We start from the raw sequence: 21,565 nt of genomic DNA, 5'->3' as shown, positions 1-21,565 counted from the left end.
TCATGTAAAACCTTTTGCTTTTAGAATAATTTTATCAGAGCTACTTAAAATTTGAAGAGCTGCTCTGGAGGCAGCATAGACGACTGCCTAAATTTTGCTGTAAGAAGATTTAACACAAAATGCATTTTTTTATATACCTTGCTGTGGTTTGGTTCTGGGACCTATCTGATTAGATTAATCGCATGTTGGCTTGAAGCTTAATATATTTTCAGTATGCCATTTGAATTAGAACTGTGGTTTGACCTGCAACGCTGTAGCCAAGAAACCTGTTAGGGATATTTCATCCCCCTTCGCTGATTTCAAAGAGGTCAGCTCATTTGTTTAAGGATATGTATGGATATGGGTACAGATAGCATTCTGCCTAACTGTTCAGTACAGTAAACCTACTTTTGCTACAGTGTATTGATCAATGAATGTAGAGGCAATAGACCATGTATATATGGTTTTAAAATACTTAATACTTAATTTTGCTGAAATCAATACATCGCTGAACATAGGAAAAGAGATTTAGGGTTTTTCAGTTTGGGGTTTACTTTCTGTATCAACACATTACCTTAAGGCCATGAGGAAATCTCTGGACCAGCCCATCATTTAAGAAAATGAATTGTAAAGTGTCTCAAATTCATAGGCATATGATTTTTGCTCAGAGTGTACATTTTGAGAGGATCAGAGGAGTGGCAGGGGAAAGCCACAATAAAGCTCCATTACTTTGTTTAAACCCCATACATTTGATTGCTTATCTTGTGAAACAAGCTCTTCAGTAAAGGCTTTCTGGAATTTGTAGAACAAACCTTCACTTTGTTTGATCAAAAACCACTTCACATGGCAGACTGAAAGCTACTTTGGTTAAGCTGATGAAGTTGAACAGAAGAGAAATGACATTGGTATGCCTAACATAAGCTCATTTTAAGACTTACTGGTAGCTCAGTTTGTTCAAGTTGCACTGTTGCCTTCTGAACTTTATAGGATCACATTTTTGGAGATGCATGTTTTTAATCTGCTCATGTTGATTCGGTTTGATATTTCCTAAAGTAATTTTGTTGTCCTTTTCTTTTGTCTTCCATTAAAAAGTATCACAAATGTTGGTTCCTTAACATTGACTAAAGAACCAGACTAAATAAGATTAGTCCAAAAGATTTCTTATTTAAGCACCAATAGATAGGAGAAAAATATGGTATGAGAGTGGCTCTTAAGAAATGGGACTGTTAGAATAATAGTTGTGATCATATAAAGCTGTCTTTAAAACAGAGGCATCAGCTTTCCACGCTACACTGAATGCCTTACAGAAAAGTTATGTAGCTTGTCCATTTACAAACAGTTGACTGATCTAGCTGAGAACTTTGTTGAGCTCCAGTATGCCACTCTGCTTGGACCTGGATTTTGCCCTGTCCCATCCAGCATACCATATTAAAGGTGTTTTTTTTGCATGTCAAACTTCTACAGTGGTAGAAATATTTATTTTATCATTTTAAACAAATCAATTTTCAATCATTTGCTATTTTGAAGGGATTACAGATGTCAAAGAATGCATGCCTATATTTGAGATAAAATGGGCACATTCATGAAAAACTAGCTCACTAACAAAGTCACCCTCGCCTGTACAACAGTAATGGGGTAAGGGGAATGACTATAACATGTGGCAAAAATATTTATTTATTTTATTTATTTATTAGATTTCTATCCCGCCCTCCGGGCAGGTTCCATCAAACATTATAAACTAAAAGAGTTAAAAACAATTCAAAACAATAATAATTAGTAATGCTTAGTAGTGCTCAAGATGGGAAAACAGAAAATTATAATAAAAATAAAGTCAAGTATTATTCAATCTAGTGTGGGGGCAAGGAAGTGGTTTCCTCACTCTGATTTAGCTTTGTGATGTCATTGCTTAGACAATTCTGATTGGCAGTGTGGTGCTCTGGTGCCACCATGCTAGTTACAAGATACTTGACTGGTGCTGATAAAGATTGCTCCAAACCATGGTTTGGAAAACAAGTTCAAAGCATGATTTCGAATCACTGTGAATAGACCAACAAAGAAAAGATTGGGGGAATTGTGTTTAGGTAGGAGGGACAGAATGGAATGTGCAAGCCAACAGTAGGTTTCCAATTACTAATTTGATATAAAAACTGAACTAGTATTGTGTTACATTCCTTTCATTTTTTCAAAGGAAGATGATTTCTTTTCTGTTTATAGGACACAGTATACCATTTTCTGCAATTTTTTATTTAATTGTTTTTCTTGTGTTCCCTTTGTTGTTCTTTCCTTGTAGCTGTCTCGGCTTACAAATTACACGTACACTTAAACAGGCTATCAAATCAAGAAAACTCATATTATTCTAGACCAGGATAACTTCGTTTTACAGAAATTATAGCATTGACTGAACTGTTTCAACCATGTGTCCATGTTCATCAATAATGATTTTAATTCTCTCTCTCTCTTTTTAGAATTTGTTACAGGAACTGAAACATTTAAAAATTAAGGTTGAAGAACTGGAAAATGAAAGAACTCAATATGAATGGAAGCTGAAAGCAACTAAAGTGAGCATCAGAGTCCCATTGCCTCTGTTACACAGAGTAATCCAGGTTTGCCATAGAATGTATACTCAAGATAGCCATAGACAGGTACTCTTAGAAATGTAGCCTGTAGTGTAGAAATGGCCCCAGAAACATTTTTCCATCCCCAAAAGGAATGTGATGTGTACTTAACAAACCTCTAAGTGTCCAAGATTTTTACTGAGCTCAGTACTCATCGTTCTTTTGTAGGAGTGCTCCTGAACAACATATTTTTCATCTCTGCTTAGCATTATAGCATTAAAATTCTGCCATTCTAATTGTAGCTAGCCTTTAATTTAAAGCACTCGGTCATGCTTTGAGAAGGACACATTGGACCATTATTTATTATTGTTACTATTTATTTTATTTATTTGATTTATACCCCACCTATCTGGTCTACTTGACTTTTTTTTTTTTTAGGCAAGTGCCTTCGGCAGTTGCTGTCCTCTGATTTGACCCCAGGTGTCTTGAGGTGTCTTTTTATCCAAGGCCTACCTGGTGATGCCAACAACTAAAGCTAGATTCTTCTATCTGCAGCGTATGTGCTTAGCATGATTTATGGCCTCTGTCTTATAGTGTGCAGCTTTTGAATCCCACTCATCACTAACTGAAATATTGGTGTCTCTGCTTTGTTCTTTAGCAAAATATGGATACTTTAGAGCTGAACCACACAGATCCATAACCAGGAATTCTGACTTTTCCCCATTTCTTATAAAGCACATACAAGGGGCTCTGTATTTAATTTGAAAAAGGGCTGGTGCAGAATGAACAAGTAATTTATCCTGTTCCATTAACCCAATCCATAGCTTCTCTTTGTCCCACAAAGAGGAAAAGTACAAATAGAGATGCTACCCTTTCTGCCCCCCAGAGTTGATGTGATCTTCTGGAAATAATTTTTGGTAAGAAAGCTATAAAGCCCCTCCTCCTGTGCTACTGTAATTTATTGTTGTCATTTTGTTTATTTTCTTTCTTTTCTTTCCTGAAGAGAATCCTCTGCGTTATTATCTTGTGAGACATGCATTTCCCCACCCTATCAGCATTCCTATGCTTCCTGCTATATTGTTAACTTTTAACGCACACTTTTGCCAGGAAAAAGATAATAGAGTATATGCTTAGCACTCCTAATGGAAATATGCATTACAGAATATAGTGCAAAGTGGTTATTTGTGTCTTTGCTTCTTTTGGTAAAGGATGGAGATGAAAAGAAAACTAACGTTGACCTGTTCTTTCAGGCTGAAATAGCACAACTTCAGGAACAGTTAGCTCTAAAAGACTCAGAAATTGAACGACTGCGGAGTCAAATCTCAAGGACATCAACAAATAATGAAATTGCAGAAAGAGGTAACCTCATAGGGATGTAGAAATAGCAATATTGCTTATCAAAAAGATTGGGTTTATTTTGATGCTCCAAAATAGTCTTGCCCATTCTGTCATTAAGATTTAAATTTGGAGCGTTGCATTTAAAATGAAAGAGCACACATTTCTATCACAGAGAATTTGATCAGTGTTGTTTTGTAATCCCATAATACTGGGGTATTTTTCTCAGTGTGTAACAGCTATTTTCATTCAAGGCTTTTTAAAAATGTTGTTACATGTAGATGTATTTGCCTCCCTTTATCTTGATATGATTTTTATCCAATACTTTCCAGGCTAATAACTCAGTGGTTTAGATATCTAGCTGAGGAGTCAAAGGTTGGAGGTTTGATTCCATGCTGTACTTCTTGTGAGCAGAGCCAGCCTGTGTGGCCTTGGGCAAGCTACACAGTCCAAGAGCACCCCCAGAAGAATAGAATGGTAAACCATTTCTGAGTGTTCTGTACCCGGAAAACCCTGAAAAGGGTCACCATAAGTCAGAATTGGCTTGATGGCACACAATTACTATTATACTTTCAAAGGATACAAAAGTAGTTTACAGTAACGACTCCTTGAAACTTTAGAAGAATTGTGGAACATCTACATGGACAACACCTGAGAAATACTGATGGCAAACATTATCATAATTCAACATGGGCATGGCTAAAACTGGGGACCCTTAAGAAAGAAACCAAAGGCTTGAGTTTTGCTGCACAAGAACAAGCACTCCAAACCACCATGATGAAAGCTAAGAACCAAGGAATTAGTACTAACAGCAAATATTGAGTCTGCCAATAAAAAGATGAAATATCCAGTGAATATCCAAAGCCTGCACAAACAGATTACAAAATTAGACATGACAGAGTAGCAAAATTAGTGCACTAGTCATTATGCTTGGGGAACAATATCAAGAAATTTCAAACAGTATTACAAGCAAATGCAGATCTCAGAAATAACACCATCAGATCTACAAAAATTGGCAATATTCGATTGTCAGGTCTCTGTACTTTGTTAGTTTTTCCAGTTCTTTACTTTCAACCCTGGCATCTGCCAGAATTGCAATGTCAGTGATCCAGATGTTTCTTCATTCTATTAGTACTATGTCTGGTGGGTTATGCTCAAGGTGTCTACTGGTTTGGATCTGGAAATCCCACAAGATCTTGACTTCCTCATTTTCTGACACCTTCTCTACCTGATGTTCCCATGGGTTTTTGAAGGCTGGCAAGTTATAATTTTTGCAAAATGACCAGTGCACTAATTTTGCTACTCTATCATGGCTAACTTTGTAATCTGTGCAATCTTTGGACATTCACAGATGAGGTGTGATACAGTTTTCATCTTCTTCTTGGCAGAATAATAACATGCTGTCAAATCAGTTTTGACTTATGTTGACCCTTTTTTGGGGTTTTGAGGTACTGAGTACTCAGAAGTAGTTTACAATTCCCTTTTTCTGGGGGCACCCTGGGATTGTATAGCTTGCCCAAGGCTGCACAGGCTGGGTCTACATCTAGGAGGCACAGTGAGGAATTGAGCTTCCAGCCTCTGGCTCTACAGCCAGCTACCTAACTCATTGTGATCGACAAGTTAATGGAGTGCACTTGTGGTTATTATAAGTAACAGCCTTTACAGGACAAGTGTTACAGCCGTTCATAAGAGGCAGCATATATCAAGGCTCTTGCTGATCAAAGTGATTATACTTCGTACATCTATTCTAATAATCTTTTATCTCAATAATCAGTTTTTCAGTTTCAACCATAAATGGCTGAATCTTTGTTCACCTACTGAAAGGGCATTAAAGTTAAACCATTTATTATTGCTTCCAAGAAGATAAATGGCAATTTTAGATGGAATTTAGTCAAATGCATCTTGATGCACACTAAATTCTTATATAGGCTGGGGGTTATTTGTTGTCTTTGTGCATGTTTAGTATAACAAGATGTGCATGTGTTACTAGAACATGCTGTTTCTCTTAACAGTGGTCAGAAAAGAGAGCAATCTTTTAATTTCCTGAAGCCCATTGTATTTTTTTTGGTGTTGATTCTAAAATGACGAAAGCCCCACTAATTCCTGTTGAAGTCACTGGGGCCAAATTCTGAGCAAAACGGGCCTTGGATTACACTGCAAGGCTGCAACCCCATCCACACTTCTGTGGAAGTAAGCCCCACTGACCTTGGTGGAACTTGAACATCTGAGTAAACACAGGCTAAGTCACGTTGACGTGGGAACAAAACTTTGTTCTCTTTTTGCCAACATTTCAAGGGCGATAGCGTTCAGCAGTATGTCAAGATATGCTTCTTACTCTTGAATGCATAATGTGATGATGAAACTGCACTTAATATCTCATCTATGTTTTTTCTGCTTATTATTTGACTTTCTCCGTTTCCTATTGTAGAGGAAGCATATAGGCGGAGGCTAAAAGAAAAACGTAAGCCCAAAGATTTCACTTTGTTATCTTTCCCCACAAAAATTATACCTAAACTGCACTCCTGCAGCAGGAATCATTCAATGCAACTCTATATTTGGCTGCTGGATCATAACACACAGGATGATTCTCTCACTGCTTACAGCAAACAGACAGCAATTAGAATGGCTTACAAACAGTCAGATGTATTATCTCAGACAGACCAAAAAGAAAAAAGAAAGAAAGAAAAAATATTAGGGTTGCATGTTAATAAACATGGACTTTTTAACAGGCTCTGTCAAGATTGGTGGACTCCAGCCTATGTCCTGTCTGTCGATTGACAAGAATGCAAATATATACACATATCTTGCCCTTTTTGTTTTTGAAAAGGGAGTTGGTTTTAGAGTATGACTTGACCTACTAAATATTTTCTTCTTTAATTCATGATGAAAAGGGGGCATTCACTGAACTCTCTCTCTTTTTTTTTAAAGAAAAACTTTTAAATGTAAGAAAACCTTGACACAGCTTTTTGAAAAGTCTGCAGATGATAATGAAAATGTAACCCAAAGCTTAAAGACATAAAATGTATTGTTGCTTGTCCTCCTTTAAATCTGTCTGGTTGCTTGCACAACATTGCTTGCTATTTTGTGTGGCTTTGGTTTTATTTATTCCTTTGGCTGAGTCTGTGTCTGTCCCATTATCTATATCAAAATGAAAAAACAATATAATCCACTAATAGCTCCATTCTCGTCCTTAAGATTGGACGGTAGGCAAACTCCTTAGAATATATAATTCACAATTTTGCATTTTTAAAATCAACTGAATATCAGTACTCCATTTTTTTACTAATAATTTTGGTGCACTAATTCTTAATTTTTTTTTCCTTGTGTGTCACATTGCCATCTTCGTAAAGTATTCCTTTGGAATTTGAACAAATTGGATCATTTCTCATGTTACACATGTTATGCAGGATTTGGAATAGTTTCATTTCAGTTGTGTAGAAATCTATATTCCTTGCACAATTACTGTAATCAAATCCATCTCTATGTGCATTGTTTGCTGTATCCTCTCGGGATCAGATGAATTAGTGCTCAAGCTATTTGAGAGCCAGCAATTAAGAAAATCTCTCAGTGTGTGCAGAACATTAATTACATGCCCGCAATACCTGTTCGAAGTGCAGCTCCTATCCAGGTATTGTTAATGTGCATTTATACCTTGCAGAGCCACGTGGGGGGGGGGCAGCTTCAAGTTACTAAATGGAACTTCAGCTTGCTAACTACAATACATATTTACATGTTGAGGATGATGGGTCATAAGATGATCAAAATACAGGCCAGAAGCTTGTAGAAACCAAACAAATCATTGGGTGAAATCCTATTTCATAGTTACACAAACAGTGTAACATTTAAAGATAACCGGCCATGAGTTAAGAAATCTCTGTAGGCGTTATCTGTTGCATGTGACTTGGTCTACAGAGGATTTTTTAATCTGTGGCAATTTGTTTGCAAAAGTTACGCTGTTTCTGTCATTATGCAAGAAGATTTCAGCCATTGTTTGGTAATGTGCTGCAATGAATACTAGAAGAGACATCAGAGCACAAATGAGATTCCCTCCTTTTCCTGCCTTAGTCACTGGCCCTATAGTCTGCTCCACAGGATTCCCCAACCCCTAATTTCAGAGCGTGCAGAAGAAAGTTGTTTTGCTAAAATTAATGCATTTAAAATCTGTACTCCTGGAAAGTGAACATTAGTAGATTTCACCCAATAAATTTTGTATTATTTGTTGCAAACACATTCAAACAAATGTAATCAGCAGTGACGAACTAAACCAGATTTATATTAACTGATCGTCAGAATTCGGTTGTAAGATACTGCGCTTGTAAGGGGAATCAGACAAGTGGGTTTCAAATTTTTTGACCCTCTGAGTGCAAAACCAAGTGCACAACCCAGGTATGTTGAAATGTGGAATAATTTTGCACACCAAGTTATGCTTTTTCTTTTTTATGCTACACAAAGATTCCTTTTACTACTAATATTTCACTTTAAGTAAAAGATACACGCAGAACTGTTTTCCTGTTGGTAATTATTAAAATTAATTCCTTCCCTCTGAATACAGCCATCTAGGTAGATGTGGTGTTCATGAAAGTGTTGATTTTTCTATTCCAGGTCTGTGTTGAAACCACAGTAACCACCAATTTTCATAATTCATGTAATTCATATAAATGTTTAGAAATATTCAGGTTATTTCCCAAAGTCAAAAGTCTCAAACTTTTCGCAAATTCAAAACTTCACCCTAGTATTCAAGAAAATAAAATGTTCCACTTACTTTATCCTCACATTTAAGCCACTTCCCACGTACTTGTTTAAATTATGTTTTGCTTTGGTTTTGCAGACAGAACAACAGCTGGGACAAAAATTGTCACAAGAATTCTATCACATATTAAAATTGGAATACTTTTTGTTGCAGCCAGTGCAATGCATGTTCCTTGCCATTTTTCACCAATTTGTTTATTTATTTGTCTTATTTATTAGTTTAAGATGGTACATGACTCTGGTGAAATTGAACATAATAAATTCAGACTATTCTAAGGCCTGTTGGAAATGTGATGAAGAAATTGGCACATATTATCATATGTAGTGGGAGTGTAAATTGATTCAGAAATTTTGGAAATTGATTTTTAAGGAAATATGTGATATATTCGGAAAAAGATATTGAATTTAACTCAAAAATTGCTTTGCTGTCAATTTTTATAAGATAGAACTTGATTATTAGTCAAAGTAATTGATTTCTGATTTTATGACAAGTGCTAGATTATTAATAGCTAGATACTGGAAAGACAAACATGATATCAAATTAGAAGATTGATATAAAGAAGTATGAGACATGGTGTTAAATGACAAATTGACTACTGAACTAAAGATGAAAAGAGGGGAAATAAGTTTGAATATTTTTATGCTATTTGGGGTAGATTTATTGAATTTGTATTAGTGAAAGGAAAAGAGAAAGCCTTTAACCAACAATCAATACAATTTTGGAGAAGAGGTTCATAATAAAAGAATTACTCCAAAGGGTCCCGTGGGTATGGGGGTGCACTGGGTTTTCAATTGTTAGCCAGTATTTTGTATTGTTTTGTATTGATGTATTTGTTTCTATCCTCAGTCAGTGACCCTGGTCCATTTCATTTTTTATGACAATTGTGCTGTTAAGAAGATCGCCCAACATACTCCTGTTATTTCGCATATGCCAGATTATTAGGATTTAATATATTTTCCCTCCTAACTTCTGACCATTTCTTCTAGATCAAGAGGTGCAGCGGCTGAAAGTAGGAATGGAATCATTATTAGCTGCAAATGAGGAGAAGGTGAGAAACCATTTAAGGCATTTAAAATTTTGCTTTGATAGTAATGAGAATAGACTAGATCAGTGGTTCTTAACCTTTGTTACTCGGATGTTTTTGAACTGCAACTCCCAGAAACCCCAGCCAGCACAGTTGGTGGTGAAGGCTTCTGGGAGTTGCAGTCCAAAACTCCTGAGTAACCCAAGGTTAAGAACCAGTGGACTAGATACTGAACTTGCAAAGGTGTTTTCCCATCATGGTTTTCTGTCATCAAGGTGAGCCAAAACACCATCCCCATTTTTTTCTATCCGGTTTACAGCTGCAAGGAGTTCCCTTCTTGTTTTTTTTGGGGGGGGGGGGAGAGATAGCAAAGCAGGATACCTCACTTACAACCACCAGCAGTAGTCTACTTTCCATTCACGCTAGGAGAAAGAGGGTATTAGAGGGAAGATGGTATTTATGAGAGTTGTTAATTCTTTACCTGGCACCAGAAAATTATAGCTATTAGCCCTTCATGATGTTGCTGTCCCTTAGAGAGTGGGACTAGTTATTAGCCTGAAAGTTTCAGCGTCCTAAACTTTCCCATGGCTCACATTTTCTTGTCACACCTATTTTCATGAGGGAAATGACAGAGAGATAATTTAATCACAGGAGAGCCGTGACCCCTCTCATCTTTCAGTTACTGGAAGTGACATAAAGCAGGTGGTGTTAAATGAAATTGTGAGAGGGGGGGGATGATGCCTCACTTCCATTAACAGGAAGCAAATGCATAGATTGGCTATCAACCCCATAATATGTCTTACCAGAGTGAGAAAGAGAGAGCATATGATCCCCTACCCTAAAGGTCCATATTAACTTTGATTCTGTATGTCAGCCTTTTTTTATTGTTGTTCATGTACACACCAGTACATCTTCATGCAGCAATAACATGAAGAGGGAAAGGGTATCATTTTGCCACTAGTGACTACAGCTAAGGAATTTTGCTGCAGATTTGAAGTATCCCATGTCCTAACAAACTTCCTGTTCACTGAGAGATGGAGTGCTTTATTTCTGCATAGCTAATACTATATGCCTTAGTAAAACAGGGACTCATAAGTATGTATCTTTATTTGGGAAGTACAGCAAAATCTTATCCTAGCACATCTTCAAACAATTCTGTGACTGACCTTCTGCTTACTTTCACAATGTAATTGACCAGTGCAACTGTATGTTTGCAATGACTTTGTTGAAATGCCTTAGGCTTTTGTGTTTGATTGCTTCTGGACACACCACACAATGGATAGTTGTTATTTGTTTTCTGTCTTAGACTCATGGCATTTCTTTTCAATGTAATGAATTTGTAACGGATTTTGTTACAAGGGAAAATGCAGTCCTTCTCCACTGTCATTGGAAATGGAGTTATGTCAGTCTGTTGCAATTATTATAGGTGTATCTTATACCATTAAGACAATGAGTTAAGTCACATTTTTATTTCCCATACTAAAATTTGACACATAAACTGCAAATATGGTGGTGCTGAAGATGGCACAGGAAAGGGGCCAACATTTCTCAATTCAGGAATGGTTCTGTGTTGAATGCCTCTTAAAAGCAGCAAAATAAATACTTGGGGACAACTTTCCAATGTCCATGACAATCCTTGTGCTGTAATGATGATGCTACAGTGGTGCCTCGCTAGACGATGATAATCCGTTCCACTGAAATCGCTGTTTAGCGAAATCATTGTCTAGCGAAAAGCATTTCTCCATTGGAATGCATTGAAACCTGTTTAATGCGTTCCAATGGGGAAGAATCGTTGTTGTCTAGCGAAGATCGGCCATAGGAAAGCCACTTTGTGAACCGCCAATCAGCTGTTTAAATAGCTGTCTTGCGAAGCTTAGGTCCTGAAAACACCCATTTTGTGAGCAAGGAGGGAGCCGTCAAAATCGTTGTCTAGCGAAAATTGGTTTGCGAAGCAGGGACCAAACATTGTTCAGTGAAATTCCCCCATAGGAATCACTGTTTTGCAAATTGCTATAGCAATCACAAAAAGTCAATGTCTAGCGAAAAAACTGTCATGCGGGGTAACTGTCTAGCGAGGCACCACTGTATTGTCATTTGTCAAGGACAAGCAGTATTGTTCATGAGCAGTATCTAATCAACAAGGTTCTTGTGAGTGAGTCATGAGAAAAGCTAGAAAAAATAGATCTCGTTAGCTTTCTTTACATAGTCTACAATAGATAATGTGTGTGGATATTTTTATTATTGCTATTTAGTTTTTTTGTCTCTGTTTCTTTTGAGGACCGTCGGATAGAAGAGTTAACAGTTTTACTAAGCCAGTATCGACGACTGAAAGAGATAATGATGGCAGTACAAGGTATAGTTAGTGGAAAGTTCACTGCTTGGAAGTAGATTTGCCAAACTGGATGGCCTGTTTTAATGTACAGTGTTATTTAATCTACAAAAGTGGGTAATGTAGTAAAGCAGATAAATCAGCCCAGTAAGGCCTGTTTCGAAAATAACTGAAGTTAATGTGAAGATCAGTTCTGTGATTCAGATTTTGTTGGAAGTACCCTAACCCTCCTTTCTCCTTGACTAAATAGCACCATGGCATTTGTGTGATTCCTTTACTGTAACAATGTTAGTGGTGCTCAACACCATAGCAGAGTAAGGCAGGTTCTCATGGGAAATGCTAGTACAGCTTCTCTTCTTTCCAGGCATAGAGAGTATGGGCTGTGGCCAAAGACCAGAGCATGTACATGTGGTTGAGAGCCATAAAATGCACACTTCCTGCATCACCACTTTTCTTACCCCCTGATGTTTCTTTGTTCTATAATAGCTTTCACTATGGGGAATTTTACTAGAATTCTTCAGCATGTGTTTCATTTCTATCATAAACTGAAAAAAAAAATCTATATTAACCATTTTTAGTATATTGAACAAAGAGGGTTTGTGTCGTCAACCAGATATACTTGATTGTATTGTACTGCGAATGCATTGCTCGGAGAAAGTTTGCCAGCACTTATGTGCAGGGTGGGCAACTGATGACCTTCCAGATGTTGTTGGAGTGCACCTCCCATGAGCCCTAGCCAATGGCAAGGCAATACTGAGTGATATGGAGCCATGGTCTGACTCAGAACAAGCTGCCTCTGATCCAGATGGGTGATAATTGCATACATTCCATGATTTCCATGTGGTTCACCAAAACAGACAGTGAAAGTTAATTCGCTATGCAATAAAAACGTGGCCATATCTCAAACCATTTATCCTTATTTGGTCAGTTTTCTGTCATTTTAAACAGGGACTAATAAAATTATTAGGGTTAGGGAGGAGTGCAGAAAAATTCTCTATTAAAGCATCTTTCGTTACTGACTAGACAGTCATATGCAATGTTATACTTCCTGTCTGCATTCAAATAACCCAGCCAAGAAGATAAGTGAATGCAAAGAAAAGCAGTTTGACTTGGAATTGGGGGTGGGGGAGCAGCATCCTCTGGATATAATTTTAGAAACTCTCTGTCATATATAATATACGGATCTTTTGCATTCCAAGGGAAGGGGCTCCCCTTTGCAGATCTGTGTGTAGGAGTGAGGAGAGGAATGAATTTTCAAGGCCAATTTCCACTTGTTCAACTCTGATTCTTTTTTTAAAGATTCCCCATTTGTTATCAGGCCAAAAGTAACAGGAAAATAGTAATAAAGTAGGCGAAAACTTTGTGACACTTTTAAGACTAACCACCATCTTTAAGGTGCCACAACTTTTTTGTCGTCTTTATTCCCCCCCCCTTTTTTTTTTTTTTTTTTTTTGGCCTGATAGCACAGACTAACATTGCTGCCTCTTCTAAAGCCCATTTGTTATGACTGGTTAGTTTTCAGTATTATCATCACATCTTTTACTAAAGATAGCATGTTTACTGAGATAATAAGGAGCTTGCTAGACATTATTAGACCCAGGCTGACACTTCTCTAGCTTTTCTTAGTAAGAGGTCTAAGCAAGAAGGGAACCATCAATAGCTGACCTTTTCCCAGCCAATACAAGAGATATAAGAAAAGCTGGAAGTAATTATCTTGTTTTGCAACCCATCCTGGATTTCTCTAAACATAATATTAAGAACTGATGACATTAAGCAATATTTCACTCAACACACTTCCATTTTCCAGTGACATAACAACTTTAAAGAGATTGCTTGCCACAAAACACCATAGTGACCCAGTTTGCTATAATTAACTACAGAACATTTAGCTTAAATATATATATATAAAACTGTCTTTGTAGAAAAAATAAAATAAAATTGACTGCATCTCTTCTGTGCCCAGCAAACATCTCCAGAATTAAGAACTTGATCTGAGCACTTAAGACATAATAGTGCCAGTAGAAAACTTTAATTTATTGTTGTACAAATTATAAGCTAGTCTTCTTGGAAATAAATAGTATTTGCCAAAATCTGTGTTGCCTAGTGATTAGTGGCTGCTGAGAGAGCACAACCAAAGTGCTTTGAAGAAACAGCCACTGTAGTCCCATCGTCCCTGAACTTACTTTCTTTTTTTTTAAGCTGGCTGTAATTCACTATTTTCCTGGCTTCAGGATAGACATATATAGAATTGCACTGCTAATAACTTTTCCTTCTAGTTTATATGAAGTAAGCACATGACTGGATGTTACTTATTTATTTGTATTATTGATATGCTGCCTTTCTTCCAATAGGGAAAATTAAAATTGTACAATAATGACACCTTTCAATTACTACGCAAAACTGCATTTAAAAACAATTAAACATTAATCAAGATTAGAACCAAGAGATGTTTTAAAAATTTAATTTCATAAATAGAACATTCCCTAGAGCCTTGTTGATTGCTTGAAAGCTGAAGGTCTTTGCCTGACAAGTGAAGTACAAAAGGAAGGGAACCAACCTGGCTTCTCTGGGTAAGGCATTCAAAAGCTTAAGAGCTGCCACTGAAAAGACCTCATGTCCTCACCAAACAAGTTTGGGAAGGTGGTAGAACTGAGAGAAGGGCATCCCCAGAAACAACAAGGATTTTCCTTGTAGAATAATATAATAATTGAGTTGGCGGGGAGCCCATAAGGCCAGTGAGTCCAATCTCCTGCTTAGTGCAAGAATCCAAATCAAAGCAGATCTGACAGATGGTTGTCTAATTTTCTCTTAAATGCCTCCAGCATTGCAGCACTCACCACCTCCCAAGGTAATTGCTTCCATTGTTGTGCTACTCTAACAGTTAGGAACGTTTTTCCTCATATTCAACTAACATCTGGCTTCCTGTAATCTGAGCCCATTATTAAGTGCCCTGTACTCTGGGATAATCAAGAACAGATCCTGTCCCTCCTCTGGATGACAGTCTTTCAAGTATTTGAAAAGTGCAATCATTTCTCCCTTTGGTCTTCTTTACTCAGGGCTAAACATAAAATAGCTCTTTCAGTCTTAGGGCCTGATCTCCAGTCTCCTGATCATCCCTGTTGCTCTGCTCTAAACGTGCTCCAGTTTGTTGACATGCAAAACAGAGCAGAGTACTCAGAATGCAGCCTAACCAGTACTGAATAGCTAGGTTTCTTTCCTATGTTGCTGTGATTGGAAATATTTTGTATTCAGATTCTTAGAACAAAGAAAGAGAATGTAATAACAAAGGTATTCCCCCCCCCCCCGGTAGTGGTTATTGGGTTAATTTGTTAGTTACTCAAATTCATCCAGTAACCAATATTACTGTTATATCCATTGGTATTTTATTTAATTATTATTTAGTTAACAAATGGAGGGTAAATTACTTTAAATCTCTAACCTTACATTTATCAGTTTTATATCAAAAGCTGTAGATTCACCATTATGCTTATGTATTCTTCAGCTCCTAAGTTTTAACTCAGTTTTAACTGCCAAAGAAATATATATATATATATATATATATATATATATATATATATAGATAGATAGATAGATAGATAGATAGATAGATAGATAGATAGATAGATAGATAGATAGATAGATAGATAGATAGATAGATATAGATAGATATAGATATATATATATAGATAGATATATATAGATAGATAGATAGATAGATAGATAGATAGATAGATAGATAGATAGATAGATAGATAGATAGATAGATAGATAGACTGAAATCCTTTTACCTAGTGTAATAGTTTACACTAGAGTAGGCCTATTGAATCATTGGGGATTTGCTGAGTAAACTCTGTAAGGTCCATTGATTTCAATGGGTGTACTTTTATAACTTATTTTAGCATAGTAAGTCATAAGTCGAGTACACCCATTTGAATCCCTTTACAGAGGAGTTTACACACCAAATTCCCAATGATTCAATGGAAATGGACTTATTCTAGTTGTGACTTACTATGCTAAGCAACAGGATTTTGGTCATTGAGTAATAGTGGCACTTCTAAAAGTTCTTTAACAGAAAATTTTAAATTTAAATATTTTCAGGAACCTCAGAAAGAGTTTTATCTGGTAGCACTGAAGATGACTTTGAGGCAACTTTAAGAAAATGGAATCCCATGAATAAGGGCCAAATAGAAATATACAAGCCAGAGGTTGGTTGGTTGTTTCTTCCTTTTCTCTGTTTACATGGGAGATGTTTTGTTTTTCAGTAGAAGCAAACCCACTTTTATTACTTCTACACAGGTACTTCCACGAGAATTGACCACACCTATGTTACCGCCTCCTCTTCCACAGAAAGCACTCGAAAACAGGCAAGAATATCTAATACCCTTGTGTGTGTGGAGGAGGGTTGCTATTAAATTATGACTGCTCAAAGTTCTGTTCTTACTATGTAATTTTTTTTCTTTTTTTCCCACACCCACACCCAGTTCACTCAAAAATAGTTTTTGTGGTAACAGTATGTGGTCAGACAGGGTGAGGAATGGGAGGATGTTTTCTTTAGAATGTGTCCAAAAGACAATTCCTTTAAAATCTATGTCTTCTTACCCTTAGTGGAAGCTCTCCAGTCCCACCAAATAAGCTATTTTCAACAAATGGAGAAAGCTTAGAACTGCGAACGCAGAATATATGTGAAGCGTTCTCAGTTAAAATATTCAAAGTATATGCAGTAGCACATGCCCAGGAAAGCATCCAGCACCTCAGGGTGATGGTAAGTGGCATCAAGTCACATCGAACTTATTGTGACCCTAGTAGGGTTTCTGAGGTATGTCAGATGTCTAAGGACTGGTATTACCAGTGCCAACCCACCCAGCCAAATTGCATGATTTTATGTGACTAAGCAGAGATATGAATCTAGGTCTCCCAAACCTTAGTCCAATGTTTTATCCACTCCACCAGAGCAGCAAATTGCCACCAAAACTTACATGATTTTCCTTGTGTGTCTTGTGCTGTCAAATTGGAACTGACTTACAGTGACCCTAATAGAACTTTCAAAGTAAGCGAGATATTTAAGGAGTGGTTTTACCAGTTCCACGCCCCCAGGGAGTTTCCATGGCCAAGTCAAGATGCATACCCTGCTCTCCAAAAGTCCTAGTCAGTTACTCTATCCACGACACCACACTAAGACTCCCATGATTTGCCTCATACAAGTGTAATTGAGTAATAGGTTTCTGAGCATCATCTTGTTATTATTGATGCATCATTAATTGTATTTTACTATTATTAATGTTTTAATTGTTTACTTGCTTTCATTTGATTTTTTACTACTTAAATGTTATTTGCTGGGAGAAAGGCAGATATCCATGAATGGAAGGGAAAGGGAGGGAAAGTTAAGAGAAAGGAATTATTTAGTGTCCAACAGTAGTTATTGTGATTTACATCTCTATTCTGCTTCCTTTTGGTAAGCAAATCAATTCTGTCCTAAGATGGAAAGGTACCTGGGTATATAAATACTTCTATCTTGAGAATAACAGTAGCCAGGGTGGCTGGTGGATTTTGGGAATTTGAGTCCAGTCCAAACGAGTAACATTTTAGAGCTATGAGTCTGGTGTTTGGACAAAAAAAGGGGGGGTTGGAAGATTGTCCTATACCCATGGAAGCAGGCAGTTGTAGGAAATCAGCATGTTTATGGCGCTCACTCCCATTTTTCTATGTGATAGATGGGCCACAGAGAACATACCTAATAATAAAAATATTTTGCATGTATTCTATCACAACTAAGAACACCACACTTACTGACCTATTTGCATGTAGCATGACTACATCAGCGGGGAACTTGCCTAGACTATTGATCACAAATGAGATCAACAAATGCTATGCAGATACACACACTGTACATGATAACTACTTTTAAAAGGAGACAGAATGCTTATGCAGGAGCTTTAACTGTGTGTCCTCATTATTTAGAAATTGAACCTTAACTTTATAGATGATGAAAATGCCAGTTTACATTCTTACTTCTAATTCAGGACTGGGGAACTTGTGGTTTTCCTGATTTTGAACTCCAGTTACTGCCTGTCCCAGCCACTCTAGTCAGTGACAGAGGATGTGAGTACGGAGTATGGGAATAGTAAGTCAGGAACACCTGGAGAGCCACAGGTTTCCAGCACTGGATCTGGATATTCCTTCAGAGTTGTGTGTGGATTTTTAAAAAATGTGTACATGTATTTACATCATGTATAATGTGTGTTACTGCCTTTATTCTTTTAAGAGTATCTCAGAAAAAGATATCAAGTAGTCTTGAAGACTTGCAAAGTGAATCCCTGGAAAAGGTTGGTTGAAATATCTTTTCTGTTTCAAGTGTTTGCATGTGCGAAGGCCACCATATAGAAAATTCTTAAATGTTTCTCTTCCTAAATGTGAAATCAACAAAAATAAAGATGGGAATGGTCTGTGCTACAAATATATCCAATCTATTGCCTAATGTGTCAGTTAGAACAAAGGGAAACTAATGGCCTCTAATGGACTTGGACCAATACATTCCTACTAGCACATAGTGGATATCGAGTCAAGTAGAAGGCAATGTATTGGTGTAATGGCATTCAGAGATTGTATGGTTACAAAAACAGAATGCCTTCCATAGTTTCTCCAGCATGTTTTCTGTTGACTTTTCATTTTGTGTTTGTATGGCAACTGAATGAAAGACTAATTTTTCCAGTTATTCTGGAATCCAAAGGTCTATTTTCTCCTTTGTGTGCTCAGTTTCTTCTTATGGAATAAATATCCTGGCTATCTGTATATTTGATAAAGAAGCTATTTTGTCACACTAACAGTTTATATTCGAGCCAGGCACTGAAAATCCTCTAGTGTTAAGCACTGCTCAATATAAGTCTGGAGTAACAAATTGTTGAGCAGTTTCTGCTGTATGGATTAGTTATTCGAGGGAGTGATTAAAACTCTGTTGTATATTTATTTATTGATTGATTGATTGATTTGATTTGATTTTTACCCTGCCCCTCTAGACCATGTCTACTCGGGGCGGCTTACAAAATAAAACAGAACAGTATAAAAATATATAAAATCATAAAATTACAATTACAATTTCAATTTAAAACAATTAATTTAAAGAGAGGATTACCAAGATGGAATAGCAAAGAAAAGAATAAAGGAGAAAGACTTAATTGACTGGAGGGAAGTCCTGCTTGAATAACCAAGTTTTTAACTGGCTTTTAAAAACACCCAGCGAGGGTGCCAGCCGAATTTCTGTTGGAAGGGTGTTCCACAGCCGAGGAGCCACCGCCGAGAAGGCCCGGTTTCTTGTTTTTTCCTTCTGGGCCTCTCTCGGCGTCAGACCCCTCAGCCGCCCCTGCTGGCTATGTCGAGTGATTCGGGTAGATCTGGGTGGGAGAAGACGGTCTGCCAAATATTGAGGTCCCAAACCGTTTAGGGCTTTATAAGTGATCATTAGCACTTTGAAGTCAACGCGGAAACGGATGGGCAACCAGTGCAAAGCAGCCAGAGTGGGGGAGATATGCTGGTGTTTTCTCACCCCACTAAGGAGCCTGGCTGCCGCATTCTGGACCATCTGAAGTTTCCGCATCAGCCTCAAAGGCAGCCCCACGTAGAGTGTGTTACAATGATCTAATCTCGAGATTACGAGCGCATGGGCTAGAGTAGTGAGGGGCCCCCGATCAAGATATGGTCGCAGCTGGGCAATCCGCCATAGTTAAAAATAGGCAGAGTGGACCACGGATGCCACCTGGGTTTCCATGGTAAGTGCCGGGTCCAGATGTATTCCCAAGCTGCGGACCTCACTCTGTGTCCAAGAATCTATTGGCAGTTGTTTGGATCCAGCATATCATCTATAGAACTCTTTGATACAAATTCAGTTTACTTATATTCACCCTATATTTATGAACTGAAAATAGATGAGAGATGCATTCTAAAGTCAGTGTGACATAACACAATATACTGAGGAGAAAATAAACCTTATGTTGTTCTTGTAGAACATAATTAGACATCAAACTAAAAGCGTCACTTCATGTTTATACTAACATTTTGTTTGTTACTTTCTCTCCCTCGTACTTGAAATTGTCCTTCCTGCAACTTCATAGCATGTAGATGGGAAACCAGTAGAACGTGATATAGAGCAAGAGGTATATTAACTCCATTTTAACAATTACATTCCAAAAATCATTATTTTATGGTGTGCTTGTTTGTTTCTCTCCTTTTTTCCCCTTTGAATATGTTTCTGTGAGTATTCATGTACTGGTACTTTCATCAAACTAGTTCAGGTTTCAGGTTCTGGCATGCTCAGTAGAGGAGGGTGAAGGCACATCATTAAAAGTGAGTGGGGATGAGAGGTGAGTGTCAGATTGTGTGTAGGCATCCTTCAGTCTCGAGAGACTATGGTAATGTGCTGTGAATAGAGGTCCTGGAACAGCGTCTAGTGTGGCTGAGAAGGCCAATTCGAGAGTGACAATCCATTCCACACTGAATACAAATACAATCTGTCCCCTGTCCAGCTCCCTGATTTGGCTGGTTTCAGGACTGCCTCTTTGCCTCAGCCTGCTGGACAAGTGCCTCTTCAAATTGTCAGATTGAGTGTTGAGCAAATGATGAAGGCATGCCAAATGTTCGTGTATCTAAAAACAAACATATTTTCCCTTGGTCCTCCACTCAATAGAAGGATAAATTTGTTGGAAGTAGCAAGAGGGCATACTCACCAGTCAAAAGGACAGAGCCGCAGATGATGAGACATTGGAATTGATAAGAAGCAGAAAGCTGCAAGGAACAGAGGTAGTTGTCAACCTGGGGTGTGTTTCATTTCAGAAACATTGTGCTAGGCATGCACTCCAAAAGAGAATGTGTTACTTACTGCTCTAAGAATAGCACTGATGCAAAACAGAGTATAACAAAGATAGACCTGTACAGAAAGATTGGCATGGATGCTGATAGCAGCATGCAGATTTTTTACATGTGACACACCATTTGTCATTCTTATAAGTGTTACAGTTTTATAGTTGTTACACTTCTTCCTCAAATAAAACCCACTTTGCCTCTATGCCTTACTTACTTAGTTGCCCCCAAACAACTGTAGAATCTTCTAACCAACATCTGCTGTTCATTTAGCTAAGTAATTTGTTCCATCCCTTGGTGATCAAAGAAGGTGGTCCAGATACTAATTTCTGAGAGAAGAAAAGGTTATGACTGCGCTTTCTGATTGAAATGAATTCACAGAACTTCAAAAATAATATTTGTGTTATTGTTTTTTTTAAAAAAAAACTATATAGAATAAGCCACATGTAAAAAGCAGCAAGTACCAAACTTTACCAGGAAAACTGCTTCGACCAGCACACAACGGAGATAATGGGACATACAATGCACCTGCTTCTCCCAGTCTTTGCTATCTGAATGGGAATGAGGACAACAGCATACAAAGTATGTACTGCAAGGAGAGGAATGAACTAACTGTGTGTGTAATTAAAAGCATGTCTTTGGTTATAGTTATTTAATAGCATATGTTATGATGTTGCCAAGAATTAAAAAATCATATGACCAAAAGGGAAATCCTTAGATTCTATCTACATGGCTTCAGGAAG

At 37.4% G+C, this 21,565-nt stretch overlaps 1 protein-coding gene across 25 annotated transcripts in view; it reads left to right on the top strand.

The window, feature by feature from the left end:
- The window catches only part of PPFIBP2 (PPFIB scaffold protein 2), a 143,292-nt gene that overhangs the window by 103,077 nt on the left and 18,650 nt on the right, over positions 1–21,565 (top strand). For 13 of the 25 annotated variants that reach the window (XM_072985799.2, XM_078383977.1, XM_078383976.1 and 10 more), the window contains 10 exons: positions 2,445–2,537; positions 3,785–3,893; positions 6,298–6,330; positions 9,606–9,667; positions 11,921–11,996; positions 16,071–16,177; positions 16,269–16,336; positions 18,235–18,295; positions 20,078–20,119; positions 21,257–21,404. In XM_072985799.2, the coding sequence (XP_072841900.2) occupies positions 2,445–2,537; positions 3,785–3,893; positions 6,298–6,330; positions 9,606–9,667; positions 11,921–11,996; positions 16,071–16,177; positions 16,269–16,336; positions 18,235–18,295; positions 20,078–20,119; positions 21,257–21,404 (799 nt within the window). The remainder of the gene's footprint in view (positions 1–2,444; positions 2,538–3,784; positions 3,894–6,297; positions 6,331–9,605; positions 9,668–11,920; positions 11,997–16,070; positions 16,178–16,268; positions 16,337–18,234; positions 18,296–20,077; positions 20,120–21,256; positions 21,405–21,565) is intronic. The other 12 variants (XM_078383980.1, XM_078383979.1, XM_078383988.1 and 9 more) reach the window with 3 other exon arrangements.

The sequence above is a fragment of the Pogona vitticeps genome, chromosome 1 (genome assembly GCF_051106095.1).
Source record: "Pogona vitticeps strain Pit_001003342236 chromosome 1, PviZW2.1, whole genome shotgun sequence".
In the NCBI taxonomy this organism is placed as follows: domain Eukaryota; kingdom Metazoa; phylum Chordata; class Lepidosauria; order Squamata; family Agamidae; genus Pogona; species Pogona vitticeps.
This window is presented reverse-complemented; position numbering and strand designations above follow the sequence as displayed.